Here is a 17,563-nt window from a genome sequence, read left to right as displayed (position 1 = left end):
AACAGAAATTTTAAAAAGAGATACAGTAAGATTTGATAAGCTAATGCTTGTAAAAATAATTTCATTAAAGGAGTTTGATTAAAATTTACATTTTTAAGAAAAGAATACATTGAAGAATATTTTAAAAGAATGATATAACACTTAATAGTTTCTAGTAGCTTTCATAAACAGACTATTCATAGCAGCCCTGTGATGTGTAGGCTGTGGTATTCTGATAGTAATTAAATAAGTAAGTAAACTGATATGCAAAGGGACTAAACTATTTTCTCGGGGAAAATTCCTAAGTACCAACCAGAATTTTAAGCTAGGCCTCCTGATTCTAAAATATTGTATCTTAAATATTGTCTCCTCTTAAATTGTCCAGTTTATAACATCGAGCAGCCCAAGTTTCTTACATAGACAGTTTGTTTGAACCATGTTTAAAATACCCTTGAAGAGTAATCTAGTATGCTGCATGTGGTTTAATTTAGCGATAATTAGAATGGAAGTTGGGCCGAAACTGGTTTGGCTCAGTGGATAGAGCGTCGGCCTGCGGACTGAAAGGTCCCAGGTTCGATTCTGGTCAAGGGCATGTACTTTGGTTGCGGGCACATCCCCAGTAGGGGGTGTGCAAGAGGCAGCTGATCGATGTTTCTCTATCATTGATGTTTCTAACCCTCTATCCCTCTCTCTTCCTCTCTGTAAAAAAATCAATAAAATATACTTAAAGAAAAAGAATGGAGGTTGGATATAATATAGCTTATTTCATTTTTATGTTAACTTTTCTTTCAGCTGTAACTAGCATGATGTTAAAGAGCTTTGGGAGCTATATTATGGAATATGCCATACCACAGAATTTTCCATATTTCTTTAAGCTTTGGAATCCTTTTACATGGATCACAACTAATTGGGTGTAACTGCCTATACTGCACTATAACTACTTTAAAAAACCTAAATCTAGTTTTGATAAACTTCCTTAAATCCTTGCCACCTAGGGAAGTGCTGGAGCCAGGGAATCAGTCAAAAATCTTAGGAAGGTGCCCTTGGAAGTCATGATATTTATAAATGTTGTTAAATGGGGATTTGGAAAAGTGAGTCATGGGACTTGGTAGCGTGTTTTAATTGCTACTAACAAGACTGGACAGGAGAAGTCTTTATTTAGATTGAATATACTTGATATCCTAGAAAAGATTGCTTAAAATGGTTTTAATGATACCCACATGTGTATAGAATCAGTTAATGATGCCTTGAGTAACAATTCCCCGTATTGACTTTTTTTTTAAAAAAAAAGAAGGAAAAAGCACGGGAAACCCTTTGTAAAAATATACATGTTGGCTGCCTGGGATTGTAGCTGCACACAAAAAAACCCAACCCCATCTAAATACAGAGGTTTTTGTTTATTCTTCCTGCTTATGAAGGATAAAGACCTCTTACTAGATAAAGTTCATTCATCTGCTACATAATGTTTGATCACCGGTTTATTTTATTTCTGGTCCTTTTATCTCAGTTCGTCTTCTCATCAAAACAAAGAATTTATATTTATTAAACTATTATTACTTCACTCTTACGTGTGCCTTATATTTTGGAATTTTGGATTTTTTTCTTCTTGATGGCAAACAATTTTTGCCATCAGCTACATTGTGGGCAGTCCCTAAACTTTAGGGTGTTTTGCTGTTAGGTTGGATCTGAAAATAAACTTAATTTTAAAAATTTTTTATTGATTCATTTTAGAAAGAGAGAAAGGGTGGAAGAGAAAGAAAAACATCAATTTGTTTTACTTATTCATACATTCATTGGTTGATTGTGTGTGTTTTTTAATATGTTTTATTGATTATTTTAGAGAGAAAGGGAGAGGGAGAGAGATAGAAACATCAATGAAAGAAAAACAAAAGACAGAAACATCAGTGAAAGAGAAACATCGGTCATCAATTGGGTGCCTCCTGCTTTGTCCCACTGGGGACCACGCCTGCAACCCGAGCATGCGCCCGACCAGGAACTGAACCAGCGACCTCTTGGTGCATGGGACAACACGGAACCCACTGAGCCACACCAGCCAGGCCACTGGTTGATTCTTGGATGTGCCCTGACCAGGAATCAAACCCTCAACCTTAGCACATCAGGATGACTAATCAACTGAGCTACCTGACCAGAGCTGAAAAATAAACTAATTTAATGTTTTAGGGAGAAGAGTGAGGTGGCACATCTATGGAATTTTGACTAAGGAGGTTGAAAGGACTGCATTCCCTATAACTTCTAAGAAGCTATTTTTGTAGAGATCGTTCTGGCCCATCACCAAGGATTCCCTTTCTCCAAAGCCATCCCCTGACTCTCCTAAGTCAAGTCTTGTGCTCCTTATCCCCTTAGATTTAGGAGCAGACTTGTTTTCTGGCCTAATTGATATCAGTTTGGTTGATATTTGAGCATTCATCATTCTGTAATTCTGAAATATGTCCCAGTAAAGTTTTGTGTAGGGGGAAAGAGCACTGGGCTTTAAAAATCTTGAGACCTGGGTTCAGATTCTGACCCTTGCCACTTACTGTGTAATCTTGAGCAAATTGCTTTTCTCAGCTGTTTTCTGTCTTTAAAATGTTAATGGACTTTTGGATTGTTTCCAGTTTTGGTCTATTAAAAATAAAGCTGCTATGAGCATTCATGTACAAGTCTGAGAGAAAGCCGCCCTCGAGTTCCGCCCGCTGCCAGACAGTCCAGTTTCTCCCCATGTGAGTCTGGGTCCCCAGAGACTCGCCGGGAACTGGAGTTCAGAGCAGTTGGGAGTTTGTATCTCCCTCCAGATTGAAAAAGACCACAGCGTACCCAGTTGCCAGCCCGTTTCCGCCCGCACCTCCGTTCCTTCGCTCTTCCACACCTCTGCACCTCCTACCAGTCTAGATGCGCTTTTCTCTTTCCTTCTTGTTGTAGAACTTCCATCCAGCCAGCCTTCCCGTGGTTCTGGATAATATCCGTTTTTTTTTCTTTTAGTTGTAGTTTTAATGTGGTTGTGTGAGACAGCAAGTTCAGGTGTTTACCTATGCCGCCATCTTGGTTCCTCCGGCTGGTTATCTTTTTAAGAAACTGCAAAACTTTTTCAAAGTGGTTGTACCATGTTACACTTCCACCAGCAAGGTTTAAGAGTCCGAAGTGCTCCACACCATTGTTAGCACTTGGTGTGAGCAGTCTTTATTTTAGCCATTCTGTTAACCATTTGTACGACATAAGTGCTTATAGACATAAGCGGCGGACCTTTTTTAATTAAATTCAAAATATCATGGCAGTCACTGGTCAAATGTGTAGTGGTTTTTCTTCTGTAGTTTGAATTTGCATTTCCTTATTGACTAATATTGCTCATCTTTTCATGTGTTCATTTACTATCTATATATATCTTCTTTGGTGAAGTGTTTTAATCTTGTTCCCATTTTTTATTGGGTTAATTGTTTTCCTATTAAGTTTTGAGAGTTCTTTATATAGTCCAGATACAAGTCTCCTCTTGTGATTTGCAAATATTTTCCAGTCTGTGACTTGTCTTTTCATTGTCGTGATTTGCAAATATTTTCCAGTCTGTGACTTGTCTTTTCTTTGCCATAAGTGTATTTCAAAGAGCAAAAGTTTTGAATTTGATATTCAACTTATTTTTTTTTTACAGATGCCCTTTATCAGATTGAGAAAGTTCCCTGAATTTACTGACAGCTTTCTTGAAATGAATAGATTTTGTCATTGCTTCTTCTGCATCTATGATGTTTGTTTTATAAGTTTAAAATGAATTATGTTGACTTTTTAAAGTAGATATTGTGAATTTTTCAGTGGGAAATTTCAAATACACACAAAAGCTAATGAGTCAACATATACTCAGTATACCCACTACTTAGCTCTTTATCTTTCATCTATCCCTTTCTTTCTATAACATCTGAACTTTTGGGGGAGTGAGGGAAGAGGTAGCTAGAGTACTCTAAATACATCCCAGGTGTTATTTTAACTATAAATATTTCACAAGGGATATACTTGGAAGCGTGATGTTCCAGTCTATAAACACAAGGACTTCTAAGGTTATGGTAAGGTGCGTTAACTTATGAACTTATGATTTATGGTTTAAGTGATTAAATTCTTTAGACATTTGCCTCGCTGGTTTTACTGTAGTAAAGAACATCTGTATAATTACTAAACCCACTTTCATTTTAATCATATTGATCACCAGATTAAGAGAAGCAAAATCTTGCTTATTTTTATCTTGTTAAAGTACATTTCACCCTTTTGGGTCAGCCTTAATGCTAACAAAGGAATATTGGTAAACAAAAGTTTAATGTTATATTGGTTTGTTATATCATCTATAGAATTACATGAACTTTTAAAATTTGAGTTGTGCTACACCTTTGGTGAGCCAGTTATCTCAGAATTACTGAAATCAAGAACTGGAGGACAGATTAATATATTCATTTTTTTATGTTAAACATGAGAAAATTTAGGCCTAACATGTCACAGATATAAAGGTGAAATGTTGGCAGAAGTTGGAGTATAACTCAGACCTTATAGGTTTTAATATTCTTTTCCTAGGTACCATCTAACATAGCTCTTTAACTTGCTGCAAAAAGAAGATGGGAGACATATCTGGCTTTTTTTTTTTTTATTGTTTAAATTACCATTTATTGCCCTGGCTGGTGTGGCTCAGTTGGTTGAGTGTCATCCTGTGCACCAAAAGGTTGCCGATTCGATTCCTGGTGAGGGCACGTGCCCAGGTTGCAGGGTCAGTCTCTAGTAGAGGGTGTGCAGGAGGCAGCCAATCTATGTTTTGCTCTCACTTCAATGTTTCTCTTTCTCCCTCTCTCTCTAAAAATCAATAAAAAATATTAAAAGTAATTATGTAAAAAATTACCACTGTATGTTGGACATTGTGCTATAACCCTACTTATATATAATATTCCCGAGAGATATGTAGTCCCACAAGTTTACAAAAGTTGTACTTAATAAGGCTTATCTAACAGTTCATTTGCTCAGTCACCTAACTTGAAAGTGGTAGGTTAAATTAAAACGTGACACAATATTATTTTATTTACTTCTTTATTTATTACTGTGCTCTTATTGCCTTCCAATTTTGGCTTCCCTTAATTTACAATTTATTTGGGTCATTTAATCTCCTGAAGATTCTAGAGTATATAAAGGTAATAGCCTGCTCTTTAAGTATTTGGTGGGTAAAATACTTTCTATCCTCGGTAGCTCCTGTCTGTTATGAGAATGTTAAAAGCAAAATATATTCTTTTCTTTGTTTTAAAGCACTCATGTATTAGGGAACCAGTCATTGGAGTAAAAATGGGTAAGAATGAACCAATGTCACCCCAGTAAATTCAATTTTTAAAAAAGTGGGTAAGAACATTGATGTGATCTGATGGGTCTTTTATTGTTGTTAATCCTCACCTGAGGATATTTTTCCATTGATTTTTAGATAGAGTGGAAGGGAGGGGGAGAGAGAGAGACACGTTGATTGGTTGCCTCCTGCACATGCCCTTACCAGGGCCAGGGATCGAGCTTACAACCAAGGTTTGTGCCCTTGGCCAGAATCGAACCTGGGACCCTTCAGTCCACAGACCAGTGCTCTATCCACTGAGCCAAACTGGCCAGGGCTGATCTGATGTGTCTTGAACCTGTCACTAGGAATCACCTGAAGTAGTCACTCCAAAATCTTACTGCCTAATTTATATTTAAATTTATATACTCCTTTGAATTTATATTAAAAGTCAGATTTGATAAAAATAATTTTTACACCTATAAAAGTAATTTAAAATTTATTCGCGTAGTTTTTGGTAGAAATAACTTCCAGACTTCATATAAATTCAAGACTTTATTGGGGGATGGTGGTAATTTGGAACTGGATTCCCTCAGATTTTATATTTGGATTACCTGTGGGGAAAAAAGAATTACTAACCAAAGTAATTGGGTTAATAGATTATAAGAAAAACGTTTACTCGCTAAAGGGAACAAGCAACACAGCTATAATGTATGGGAGATACATGCATGCAAGTGCTTTGATTAGCTACATATTTCTCAGATTGTCAAATACTGTTTAGAAAGCATGATCGTCAGTGTAAGTTAACTTGTGTACATGTGATAAATGAATCTATGACCTTGGTAAAACTACTTAGGAAAGGAATGTACACTTAGGAATAAAGGGCCTCAGACTAGACTCAAGGAAACTAACAATCAAGGGTGAATTTGCAAAGGAGAGCAAGGAGATTCCAAAAGAGAAATTTAAAATTATTCTATGTGAATTCAGAGATTTTTTCTTCTTAGTATTAGATCTCCATTTCCTTGACACTACTATTGTTCAACTCTTTTGGATTATGTGGGTGGGCACTTAATAATTTGGGATTTACAGAACTTTAAAAACAGAAAAACATAAGAAAGGTTACATTTACCAGGGTGGGGAGGAAAATAAGGCTTCAATTTGAAAGAACATGAATAAATTTTAAAGGTAGATGGATCATGTGAATAGAGAATTAGTGTAGTGCATGTCAGTGACTTGAGACCAGTGTTAGTTCAGAAGATCTTTATCTCACTAGACAAGAAAGACAGAAAAAGTTGATTAATATGACATAGAGTCTGTTGTTGCTTATAATAGTCATCCTTAAAATTATATATGAATTCAAGCCTGACAAACTCTGTTTGAATCTTTTAGTATCTTTAGAACAAGTGAACTCAGGTCTTAGGGAGTTCAGAATGAACTAGAATCACTATTGGTGCTACTTTAGATTTAAGTAAAAATACAAGTGAATAATTCCAGTGTAAAGCATATAAATGCATTCTTATTGCACAACATTATGTAGCTAGTTTTGGAATTAAGGAAGTGATATGCTTACCAGATAAATGGAATAAAGGTTTGATGGACAATGTAAAAAAAAAAAAGAAAGAAAGCATGATTTTGGTAGCTAATTGGAAAGCAGATAAATACACTGATATCTTATTTGTTTATGTGTATACTTTAGGGAAATGTTTTTTGAAATATTCATAGAGTGAACTTTAGCAAATTATTCTTGCTTAAATTAATTGTGAGATTAAACATGCTACAGGACAATTTCATACTTACTAGTAAAAGTTTTATTGGAGAAATGCATAGATCATCTTTCTCCTTTGCTAGTGGGAGTAGGGTTCTTTTTTTTTTTTTTTTTTTATCCTGTATGGTCCCATTTATCGGAAGGTCCAAAACAGGCAAGATTGAGCTATGGTTTTAGAAGTCAGAATATTGGTTACCTCTAGGGGTAACGGGTAGGGAGTTAACTGGGAAAAGACATGACAGAGCCTTCTGGGGGAGTTGGAAATATCTTATATCTTGATTTGAGTAGTGGTTACAGGTGTTTTATACACACACACACACACACGGCATTCATATATATATATATACATACATATATGTATATATATATATATGAATCAAGCTATACTATACAATTGAGATTAATGCATTCTACAACATATTACACAACATTTTAAGTATAATAATACTCTGTAGCCACTGACTCAGAAAGATGGCCAATATCAAGGGGAAAAGTAGCTATAGATGAACAGGACTAACATGACCTGATTTATGCAAAATCATTAGTACATATGCACTTCATCTACAGATGACTTCAAAAATATATGAGCTACCATTAATGAGCACTTCCTGTATGCCATTTTTTCCATTCTCAGAAGGTAGGGACCATTCCTGGCCCCACTTGGGAGTAGGGTTCTTATGATATCTCGAGAAAAAGAATTTTCTGAGACTTGCACAGGAGTATGAGTGATTTTTATTTGGGTGGAATTACATCTCTCCATTTCCAAAGTCCCATTTTCCTTAATCCAGTCCTGGAAGATGTGCAGCTGGGGATTCAGTAGAGCTAGAAGCAAAGCCAGAGTCCAGAGTTTCCATTCCATGGTGGAGCTGGGTCTGGTATAGCATCAGTCTAGTTGTAGTCCATTAGTCAGTTGTGTGGAGGGTCCACATGGGTGTGAGCATGAGAGTCCTGCAGCCAGGAGAGCAAGAGGCAAGAGAGAGCCAAGAGCGAGAACTTTGTTTAGGAGATTAAATACCTTAAATCTTCCCATCCTTGCAGTGGCCATGCCTACTCTGGCCAATCACCTATTCCCAGGTATGACTGACAGACAAGTACCGTCCCTGTTTCACCCAGACTTTACTGGGCATGCATCTAAACTGCAGCTTCTTGACAAAATTGTACAAGTGGCATCCCCATAATATTTGGCCTTCCCTTTACTCCTTTGCAGTTATTCATAACTAGGTTAAATTACAACAGTATCATTAGATCATTTGTAAGGATTTCGTAAACATTTAATATATTTGTAGGGAAGGTTTCTGATAAACATATTTTCACAAAGTACAAATTGAAACTGGACATACCTGTTTGCTTAAGGCTATACCGTCCTTCAGATTTGTTTTTCTTTTTTTGTGTGTGTTAATTTTTGTCCCTAAGCAGTGACTTAATTGCATTTCTGCTACATCATTAGACCAAGGGTTGGAAAATTTCTGAAAGGGCCAGATAGTAAATATTTTAGGTTTTGTGGGTCATGTGCTGTTTGTTGTACCTACTTAGATCTGCCATTGTAAGGTCAAAGTGTTACTGGAGAAACAAATTTCTCCATCGCTTGTGGGAGCAGGGTTCTTACAATATCTTTAGAAAGTGAATTTTCTAATGTTCACACGGGAGAATGAATGATTTTTATTGACGTGGTGTTACATTCCTCAGGTTGTAAAGTCCCATGCCCCTTAAACCAGTCCTGAAAAAGGTACAACTGGGGTTCCAGTAGAGCCAAAAGCAAGGCCAGTATCCAAAGCTTCTGTTCCTTGTTGCAGCGGGGCTCAGTTCGGCATCAGGCTAATTAAATTCCATTAGTGTATTGTGTGGAGTCCACATGGCCCACACAATGTGTGTGACCCCCTGCAACAGCAAGAGAGAGAGCCAAGAGCCTAGAGAGCAAACTTCCTTTGTTTGGAAGTTTATTCAGATTTCATGCCCTTTCAAGTCAGTGGCCATGCCTATTCTGGCCACTGACTTCCTTCCAGGTGTGACTGACAGACAAGCACCTTTCCATGTCACTAAGACCTTACAGGGCATGGGTCTGTTGTCCAGTCCCTTCCCCCATATATCAATGGGGAACAGACTTGGAGAGTGTTAAATTAGCAAAGCTGTATAAATGGCATGCCTATATCACCTAGTCTTCCCTTTACTCCTTTCCTGTTAAATAATAGCCAAGTTATTTCAAAGGTATCAAAAGCAGTCATAGACAATACATAAGTGAATGAGCATAGCTGTCTTCCAATAAACTTTACTTACAAAAACGGGGGCCAGTTTAACCTGTTGAACACAGGTTGCTAATCCTGCACTAGACTGTGGTAAGTTCAAGGTCTATAACATTTTTATTCTTTAGCCATCACAGAGTGTCCAGCACACAGTAGGCCTTTACTGCATACTTGCTGGGTGAGATGAATCTTAATTTTTCTGGCCACACTAAATAAGGACATAAACCTAACTGGCAGTCAAATAATGAAATAATTTCTTTTAAACTAAACTGTTACTTTGAAAACTTTCAGACCTACACAAAACATTCAGCCCTACACAAAACATTCAGCCATTGTTAGCATTTTGCCAATTTTCTCTATTTTTCTTTTTTTAATATATTTTATTGATTTTTTACAGAGAGGAAAAGAGAGGGATAGAGAGTTAGAAACATCGATGAGAGAGAAACATTGATCAGCTGCCTCTTGCACACCCCCTACTGGGGATGTGCCTGCAACCAAGGTACATGCCCTTGACCGGAATCGAACCTGGGACCCTTGAGTCCGCAGGCCGACGCTCTATCCACTGAGCCAAACCGGTTTCGGCTCTCTATTTTTCTGTATAATAATTTATACACACACAATGTAATGTATACATTTTTCTGAATCTTTTTAAAAAAAATTGATTTCAGAGAGGAAGAGAGAGAGAGAGAGAGAGAGAGAGAGAGAGAGAGAGAGAGAAACATCAATGATGAGAGAGACTCATTGATCAGTTGCCTCCTGCACGCCTCCCCACCAGGGATCAAGCCCACAACCCAGGCATGTGCCCTTGACCAGAATCGAACCTGGGAACCTTCACTCCACAGGCTGACACTCTATCCACTGAGCCAAACTAGCTGGGGCCATTTTTCTGAATCTTAACTTCTTCATTGCACCTTTTGAGAATTAATGGTAGAGATTTTGATCTTTTAGCCTGTATCTCTTAAGAGTAAAGCCACTCTCTCACAGTCTCCAATGAAATGCAGAAAAGATACAATTAAATTATGTAATATGTAGTACGTTTTCAAATGTGAGCAGTTGTCCAAAATGTTCTTTATAGCCACTGTCTTGCCAATCCAGGCTTCTGCATTGCATTTAGTTGTCATGTCTTTTTAATTTAGCACAATTTTTAGCCTTAATCTTTCACTATAATGATATTTTTGAAGAGTCAGTTTGTTTTTTGTTTTAGGGGATGGAGGTAGGAATATTGTGTAAATAATACTATGAGTTTATCAGTGCTTCTGCAAGATGAACCTGATATCTCTTGTTCATCATTGGTAATTTTAACCACTTGGTTAAGGTGATATCTTCCAAATATCTCCACTTAAAGATTCTGTGTTTTCCTTTTGTAATTAGTAAGGGAAATAAATAATTTGACACTGGGGAAATAGCTCATTCCTAAACAAACTTCTATCCAGTAGTGTTAGAATGTTTTGATGGCTGGCATTTTGCTTTATAGAAGATCTTGCCCTCCCTCTCTATTCATTGATTGGTATATTTGTTAAAATACCATTTTTAAAGTCCCAAATCTTGAGGTAACTTCTTATAAAATAATGGTATATCTTTTTCAGTTTTAAGAAAAGAAAATTTGGCAAGTTTATTGTGGCCTAAGCAGTATGAAGAGAAAAATGGAAGGGAGGGTCAGACTATCAGCTTTTTTCTGCTTTAGAGGATATTATTAGAGACTCTGTATGTAATAGATTTCAGAGAGGAAGGGAGAGGGAGAGAGAGAAACATCAGTGATGAGAGAGAATCATTGATTGGCTACCTCTTGCATACACCCTGCAGGGGCTGGAGCCTGAAACCCGAGCATGTGCCCTGACTGAGAATTGAACCAGTGACCTCTTGGTTCACAGGTTGACGCTCAACCACTGAGGGCTGGGCCCTCACAGTACATTTTTAATCTTTTTATTTCATAGTACATATTTTTTGCTTTAAACAATTATCTTTTAAAGAGATTTTTTTAAAATAAGAAGACCTTTGTATTTACCCATATAGTTACCATTTCTGTTGCTCTTCATTTCTTTGTTGTAAATCCAGATTTCCATCTGGTATAATTTTTTTTTCTTGAAGTACTTTCTTTACTCTTATAATGCAGGTCTGCTGGTGATAATATGTCAGTTTTTGTATGTCTGAAAAAAATATTTCACCTTTGCATTTGAACAATATGAATTTCAAAGATATTTGAAAGATTTCTATTTACAGGGTGTGTAGAATTGGAGGTTGACATTGTTTTTTCTTTCAGTCTTCTGGCTTGTATTGTTTCTGATGAGAAATTTGCTGTAATTCTTATCTTTCTCTTCTGTGTATAATGTTTTTCTCTGACTGCATTCCAGAATTAACTATCAGTGTTTGACATTTTATTTATTTACTAGAGGCCCAGTGCATGACATTCGTGCACTCGGGGGAGAGGGGTCCCCTCAGCCTGCCTGCGTCCTTTAGCAGTCTGGGAACCCTTAGGGGATATTCGACTTAGGCCCACAGGGAGTGGGCCTAAGCCATCAGTTGGATACCCTTAGGGCTGCCATGGAGGTGGGAGAGGCTTCCGCCACCACCGCTGCACTCACCAGCCATGAGCCCAGCTTCTGGCTGAGCAGCGATCCCCGTGTGGGAGTGCACTGAACACCAGGGGGCAGCTCCTGCGTTGAGCATCTACTCCCTGGTGGTCAGTGCGGTCATTCAGCCATTCGGTCGATTTGCATATTACTTTTTTATTATTTTTTTATATAGGACAAGTTGTGTTCTAATTCAAGTCTCTGTGATTACTCTTTTCTGATCACTGTTCTGTGATCACACCATACTGAGTTTCTACAGCCTCTTGACTCCTGTGCTTTTAGAGGCAATTTAGAACATACCTGTAAAAAAAAAAGCAGAGGAAGCATCCTTCAGTTGTTCATGGCTTCTGAATTGATTCTAAGATTCTCTTGTGGTTCTTTGTACCACTCCAGACTCATAAAGGGCAGTTTTACTTAAGCTGCTTCAGACAGGCAAGGGGTGCTTTTTAGTTTCAGAGTATTATAAGGAGTATTTCTGATGTCTCTGATAGTTGGTGTGGATGACTACAGCTCAGAGTCTGATGTGATTATTATACCTTCAGCCCTGGACTTTGTCTCACAAGATGAAATGTTGACGCCACTGGGGAGATTGGACAAGTATGCTGCAAGTGAGAACGTATTTAACAGGTATGTGCATATTTTTTTCACTAAAGTAGAAATGGAAGGATGGTTTTTATTACATTAATTTCAGGAGGGAAAATAAAATTACCCAGTTTAAAGTATTTATTATTAACATGAGCATTCTGAGTCCCCAAGTTCTCTTAATTATCACAGCCACGGCCTTTTTTATAGTTGTTTGCTCCTTGATCCTAGAAAGCATGCAGCACTCTTTCTTTGCTTTTTGGCAAAAAAAAAAGAAAAGAAAAGAAAAGAAACCGTTGCTTTTTGCTGTTAGACATAATTTTGATATGCATGTAAAGAAATTCCTAAGGAGTGTCTTATTCTTTCAGCAGATGATGTTGTATACCTACCTTGTGCCAGGTGATGTTCAAGGGAATTGTGACATGCAAGTGACTAAGATAACATTCTTTCTAATGCATCATTTCTCCTATGGTCACAAGACCACCCGTATCAGACTTTTCTGGGAAATTGGAAAGTCTTTGCTTAAATTTTTTGAGAATCCTACCTAATAATAGACAAATATGCAAATTGACAATACCTCCGACGCACCCACCATCCAATCAGAGCGAGTATGCAAATTAACCCATCCAAGATGGCTACAGCCACAGAGAGCAAGGTTTCCCAGGCAACAGAGGGAAACAAGCTTTCCGCCAGCCCTTGCCAGGCCTAAGCCTCCACTCAAGCTACAAAGTTTCAATTATAGAAGGTAAACAAATTCAAACAAATGGCGGCAGAATGGAGCTTGAGAGAGCAGGACAGGGTTGCCACCGGCAACAGGGGAAGCAAAGCTTTCTGCACACCCTGGCCAGGCCCACCTGCTTAACGCAACGAAGTTTCAATTATAATCCCAACAGAAATGGCTGCCGCCGCGGAGGGAACCCCAGGCTTGGCTCCGCTCCAGGCTACAAAGTTTAAATTGTAGAAGGAAAATAAATTCCAGATACCAGGGCCTCCGCTTGGGTTGCCAGGGGGGCGTGGCCGGCCTGCAAACCACCAGAGGCCCCTCGCTCAGGCCGCCCCACGCCCCAAGGGAGCCCCCACCCTGATCAGGGGCACCCTTCAGGGCAAACCAGCTGGCCCCCACCCCTGAACCAGGCCTCTATCTTATCTAATAAAAGAGTAATCTGCAGATTGATCATCACTGCAACACACAATATAGCTGCCCCATGTGGTCAAAGATCCTGCCCGCATGTGGACACAAGATGGCCACCACAAGATGGCCAGCAGGAGAGGGCAGTTGGGAGGCACTAGGCCTGCAAGGGAGGGCAGTTGAGAAGGACCAGGCCTGCAAGGGAGGGCAGTTGGGAGGCACCAGGCCTGCAAGGGAGGGCAGTTGGAGGTGATCAACCCTGCAGGAGAGGGCAGTTAGGGGTGACCAGGCCAGCAGAGGAGGGAAGTTGGGGGCAAACAGGCTGGCAGTGGAGTGGTTAGGGGGTGATCAGGCTGCCAGGCAGAAGAGGTTAGGGGCAATCAGGAAGGCAGGCAGGCAAGCAGTTGGGAGCCAGCAGTCCTGGATTGTGAGAGGGATGTCCGACTGCCCACCGGGATCGGGCCTAAACGGGCAGTCGAGCACCCCTTGAGGAGTCCCAGATTGGAGAGGGTACAGGCTGGGCTGAGGGACAACCTCCCTTCGTGCACGAATTTCGTGCACCGGGCTTCTAGTAGATGTATAAAAGTCATTTAGTAAAAATATGTAAAGATGTTTTATATGATGAAGAATGAATAAACTTTCCCATTGTTGTACTTCAAGATTACTGATATGAATTTTCAGTGACTTTAGAAATTTGTTAAATCAGTTAGGTAAAGATGAAAAATATTTTAGTAAATGTTCAATTTCATCTTGTTAAAATAAAATCCATGATGGTATATATCACTACTGCTATTAAATGTATAACGAAAAAATTTCTTTGAAACTATATAGATTCTGCCTTTTGAAATTATGAATATTAACTATTGATGCCACTGAACACTATGTAATTTTTTTTTGTGTGTGTGTGTGTGTAGACAAATGGTGGCCCGGAGTTTGCTGGATACATTGAGGGAAGTCTGCGATGATGAAAGAGATTGTATTGCTGTTTTGGAAAGAATTAGCAGATTAGCTGACGATTCAGGTATATGTTTATGCAGAGAAAGTTTTCATTTACCAAATTTGTGTTTTTAAAACTAATGAAAAACTTAGTGTAATAAGAAATTTCTTTAAAATTTTTCCTAGGTAAATTGTCAAGCCTATTAGTAGCAAGAAAATAAAACCCTGTTATTAAAATCCAAACATCTTATAATAGACCCATATAGTTTAATATTGGAAGTTTCTCAATAGAAAAATCTTAACACTGTTTTGCATCATGTATGTTAATATTTTAGGATTAATAAAAACTTTAAAAAATAATTTCAAATTAATTATTTGATGGGATGAAGTGGGTTGTAACTATTTTTAGGCATATATAAAATGCTTTACTTTTGTATGCTTTCTCAGTTGCAAAAATGTTTAATCACCAACTGTAAAACTAAAGCTGTTAGTCTCCAAAATGAAAATAGGAGGGTCTGCTTAAGAAAGAGGTAAACTTGCCCTGGCTGGAGTGGCTCCTTTGGTTGGAGCATAGTCCCAGGCACCCAAAGGTTGCAGGTTCAGTTTCTGGTCCGGGCACATACCTAGATTGCGGGGTTTTGTTACCCGGTTGGGGCTCTTCCTCTCCCCCCTTACTCTCTCTAAAATGAATAAATATAACTTCAGGTGAGATTTTTTAAAATTAATTTTTTTTAATTCTAACAAAAAAGGTAAAATTGATTTGAGGCTTAGAAAACAGTTGTATTCAGTTTTTAAAAAATATTTTTTATTGTGGTAAAATATGCATAAAATAAAATTTACCTTTTTAGCCTAACACTAAGGTTGTGGTTTTTTTTTAATTTTTAAATTGAATTTTAGAGAGAGAAGGAGAGAGAGAAGCATCAATTTGTTCCACTTATTTTTATTTATGAGTTTGATTTCTTACATGTGCCCTGGCTGGAGATTGAACCAGCAACCTTGGCATATCGGGATGATGCCCTAACTATTCTACCCAGATAGGGCCCTAACACTGAATCTTAAGCATAGTTTTATATTTGACTTTAGAAACAATTTGGAAAAAAATTATTTTTTTTCCTTAAAAAACTTTGTTAAAATGTGTTATCTTTCAATAGCTAACGAGTTTTTTTGGCATGTTAGCAAGTATTTTACTTTTTAGTTGAATTCATCTTTTGGTAAGCAGTTTATTTTATGGGAATATCTATTTACTATTATCGTAAGTCTTAAATTGTATTTTCTTATAGGGTAGAAAAAACATTCGTAACCTTACTAATCTTTTTTATTATGACATTCTGTGTACATAATTGCTCATGTATATTCTTGTTCTAGAATGGTTTTAGGAGAGAGTCTTATCAACTATAATTTGTACTTATAATTTATTTTTTATTTGATATGGATAAAATTTAACTTAAAATTTTGGTGATGTTGCAACCCATTGTGATTACTCCTTTCTTTTAGAGACATAGGTATTCTTTAAGGAGGAATTTGTATTTATTTTCTTTTACCTGGTTATCAACTAGAGTGTTGGTTTTTATAAATATATATGTTATATATTTTAAAAATATTTTCTCAAGTTATTGAATTTATCATAAATATCTCTGTTGACATTTACACTTTCCATTCACTCAGTAAACATAAAACAGTGCATACTCTTATGTCAGAGTCTACATTAAATGTTAGAGCAGTTACTAAAATGAATAAGATTCCTGTCACCAAATTAACAGTTTAATGAATGCAACCAATATATAAAAAATTAATTATAATAGGGAGTATTGGGGCTGGGTTCAGAAAAGAAAGGGACATTTGAGTTGGATTTCATACAGAGAGGAAAAGCAACACTCATGAGAGGAAAAGATAGGCTCACTTGAGGACTTCAAGATGTTGGTCCATTTGATCAACAGTGAGTTAACCGAGTTTACAGTTTAGAAAAATGAGACTGCTCTGTAATAAGGTAGTTGAAGACTAGATAGTAAAGGGTTATATTGTGCACTGCTAGAGAGTGCATTTTTGTGATTTAGAACATAATGCAGCATTATAGATTGACTTGAAAAAGATGGGTGACAGGAAGACTAGTTGGGAGACTAGTAATTATTATGAGTTGTTTAAGAGAAATTAAAGTGCTAGGGAAGGATTTTAAAGCTGTGATAGTTGAAGAGAGTGAAGGAAGAGAGGGAGTTAATCCTAAGGTTTCTAACTTGGTAGTCTGGGTTGATTGTGATGTTTAAGTAAGATAAAGACTGTTAAAAAATATACAACTTTAAAATTAATGTATATAATCCATCTTCCTAAGCAAATAAGGAGCTTCGAATCTTTAAACCTTTGTTCTGCCTTATTTTATCAACTTTTTTAAAAAATATATTTTATTGATTTTTTTACAGAGAGGAAGGGAGAAGGATAGAGTTAGAAACATCGATGAGAGAGAAACATCGATTAGCTGCCTCCTGCACATCCCCCGCTAGGGATGTGCCCACAACCAAGGTACATGCCCTTGACCGGAATCGAACCTGGGACCCCTCAGTCCGCAGGCTGACGCTCTATCCACTGAGCCAAACCAGTCAGGCTATTTTATCAACTTTTATCTTGATTTTTTGTTCCCCTAAATTTAGCATTTATATTTTTATGATTTTATATAGTAAATGTGTTATTTCTGTTTGTTGAAATCCAAAGCTCTTCTCGACATATTCATGCATATTTACCTTAAGGTAACTTTAATAATATCAGTAATAGGTGCCAAAGTTCTAATTAGGTCTGATGTAATGACTTGTATTGATAATCCCATCATGTCTGTATGTTTGTCAGTCACGTGCATCTCTTCTATGAATTGTCTATTCATATCCTTATTTTCTTTCTTGTATTCATTTGAACAATGGATTCAGGGTATATTTAATTATTAATATTTTCTTGTACATTATTTTGTTCTAGGCAGTTTTGCCTTTTAATTCAGTATGTAGCAGTATGTTGCCTATAATGAAGCCTTTATAAAGTGAAATGTGCTGGTATTTAGTTGGTTTTGGATTTGTTCACCTTGAAAGGGCTTCCCACTAAAAATATTGT

At 37.4% G+C, this 17,563-nt stretch overlaps 2 protein-coding genes across 8 annotated transcripts in view; one reads left to right on the top strand and one right to left on the bottom strand.

Moving 5' to 3' along the window:
• The window catches only part of PPP4R1 (protein phosphatase 4 regulatory subunit 1), a 66,013-nt gene that overhangs the window by 5,370 nt on the left and 43,080 nt on the right, over positions 1-17,563 (top strand). For 6 of the 7 annotated variants that reach the window (XM_054723892.1, XM_054723889.1, XM_054723887.1 and 3 more), the window contains exons 3-4: positions 12,318-12,453; positions 14,452-14,558. In XM_054723892.1, coding sequence (XP_054579867.1) covers positions 12,318-12,453; positions 14,452-14,558 — 243 coding nt within the window. The remainder of the gene's footprint in view (positions 1-12,317; positions 12,454-14,451; positions 14,559-17,563) is intronic. The other variant, XM_054723888.1, reaches the window with a different exon arrangement.
• The window catches only part of RALBP1 (ralA binding protein 1), a 100,137-nt gene continuing 90,366 nt past the window's right edge, over positions 7,793-17,563 (bottom strand). The window contains exon 10 of the mRNA XM_054723898.1: positions 7,793-7,964. Coding sequence (XP_054579873.1) covers positions 7,923-7,964 — 42 coding nt within the window. The 3' untranslated portion in view covers positions 7,793-7,922. The remainder of the gene's footprint in view (positions 7,965-17,563) is intronic.

Source organism: Eptesicus fuscus, chromosome 12, assembly GCF_027574615.1.
Source record: "Eptesicus fuscus isolate TK198812 chromosome 12, DD_ASM_mEF_20220401, whole genome shotgun sequence".
Classification (NCBI taxonomy): domain Eukaryota; kingdom Metazoa; phylum Chordata; class Mammalia; order Chiroptera; family Vespertilionidae; genus Eptesicus; species Eptesicus fuscus.
This window is presented reverse-complemented; position numbering and strand designations above follow the sequence as displayed.